This window comes from Daktulosphaira vitifoliae, unplaced genomic scaffold, assembly GCF_025091365.1.
Source record: "Daktulosphaira vitifoliae isolate Bord-2020 unplaced genomic scaffold, ASM2509136v1 Scaffold_1, whole genome shotgun sequence".
In the NCBI taxonomy this organism is placed as follows: Eukaryota; Metazoa; Arthropoda; class Insecta; order Hemiptera; family Phylloxeridae; genus Daktulosphaira; species Daktulosphaira vitifoliae.
The window spans coordinates 71,735,133-71,736,906 of NW_026099572.1; the positions used below are offsets into that span (position 1 = coordinate 71,735,133).

At 24.6% G+C, this 1,774-nt stretch overlaps 1 protein-coding gene across 9 annotated transcripts in view; it reads right to left on the reverse strand.

Annotated features, from left to right (window-relative positions):
* The window catches only part of LOC126907638 (uncharacterized), a 180,856-nt gene that overhangs the window by 167,051 nt on the left and 12,031 nt on the right, over positions 1-1,774 (reverse strand). For 5 of the 9 annotated variants that reach the window (XM_050689105.1, XM_050689111.1, XM_050689099.1 and 2 more), the window contains exons 1-2: positions 1,402-1,473; positions 1,282-1,336 (exon numbers count right to left, since the gene is read on the reverse strand). The exons of 2 other annotated variants lie outside the window; for them this stretch is intronic. In XM_050689105.1, the coding sequence (XP_050545062.1) occupies positions 1,282-1,336; positions 1,402-1,407 (61 nt within the window). In that variant the 5' untranslated portion in view covers positions 1,408-1,473. Of the gene's footprint in view, positions 1-1,281; positions 1,337-1,401; positions 1,474-1,774 lie in introns of those variants that run through there. 2 more of the 9 variants (XM_050689130.1, XM_050689090.1) reach the window with 1 other exon arrangement.

Here is a 1,774-nt window from a genome sequence, read left to right on the forward strand (position 1 = left end):
AAAAAAAAACGCTTCGATGCAAATCTTTAGATAGTGTTTAATTTTAAAAAATTGGTGGATTATTCCAAAAGCTTCATAAACTGCTAGTTCCTTATTAATATCCTGATTAAGATAAAGTATGTCGAATGGAAAATGGGATTATTAAAAAATATTATTTCTCATAAAAAAATTGTATTGATCCATACATTTTTCAAAAAGTTATAGCATAATAAAGTTAAAAATGTAAAATACAAAGTCTAAAATATTCACACAATAATAGCATTCGGTAGCCATTTTCACCGTGAAGATAAAATAAAGTCGGAAATTTTTTTTTTGCATAATAAAATATATTATATTAGCTTTAATTTAAGATATATATAAAAGTGTCAGACTTTCCGGAACATTTTCAAAATTTAAGTTAAAAAAATTAATTTTTTGTGAAAAAGTTGTCATTTTAAATCCTCCCCTGTGGGCATGTAATGGGTCATATATAAAAAAAAATATACTAAATGAAAAGTAATAGTATCATTCATTTATATAAAAAAAATTATATTAATTTGGTTATTTTTAAAAAAGTTATGGCATTTTTAAGAAAAAAAATTGAAAAAATTGAAAAAATTATCAATTTTTAAATTTGTAAATTTTTTGGAAGTTTCCCCCATTTACGGGGAATGAGGGAATTTTTTTCAATTTTTGAGGGTAATGTTTTCGACTAGATACGATTTGTGATCTTTTGACGTATCATTGAAAGAAATCGGTTCGGTGAGAGCTGAGAAAAAGTGGTAACAGACACAAAAAAAAAACACATCATGGTAAAATTAATACCTTCTCAACTTCGCATCGAAGCTAAAAAAATATCATGTAAAATTAATATCTCCTCAGCTTCGAATCGAAACTAATAAACATAAATTGCGGTAACAATATATCAAGTAAGAAACGGAGATAGTAAAATATTTTACGTAAAAAAAATTTTATTTTTTTATCGATTTGTTAAATGAAACGACGATATATGTAAAATTTGATTTAACAGACACAAAATAATAATTCATAGTAAAATTAAATATATTGACAAACTAATATAACATAATTAAATAATTTATAATAATTATTGATAAACGTCAATTAATAGTTTTCTCAATTTATTTTATAATTTGTTTTAAATCTTTCATAGTTTAAAACTATAAAAGAACTTCGTAAATTTTACCTACAAATATTGAAACTATAAAGAATCAAAATTGTATAAACTAAGATATAAATAAAATACATTTAAAAATTGTATAAATAATGTATAATAGAATTTACCTTCATTAAAAATCACACAGGTTATTACCAACAAAAATGATAACAATTGCCAATACTAGAATATAATAAAATGATTTTTAATATTTCAATTGAGCATCCCAAATAATGTGTACTACTCACCTTCATTTTTATTCTAAGTGTTAAATTATGAATAACTATTAACAATTTTTATTATTACAATGCTTATAAAAAATCAACTACTAACATNTTACAATGCTTATAAAAAATCAACTACTAACATAATTCATTCCTACTTCTGTATTTTTAACACGCTTATATTAGTTTCACGTGTATGTTGTTTGTTGTTTGTTGTTTGTCGTTTGTAAGTTTGTAACTCCACGCGGCACGTGTTATTATGTCGCGTATCCCGTCGTGTATGACCTTGAGACTATACTGTTGTAACGCATTCGCCCCACCCCGCTCACCACTCGTAGAGAACAATATTTTCCAACCCGTAGACACGCGCTTATCATCAATTATATATATATATATA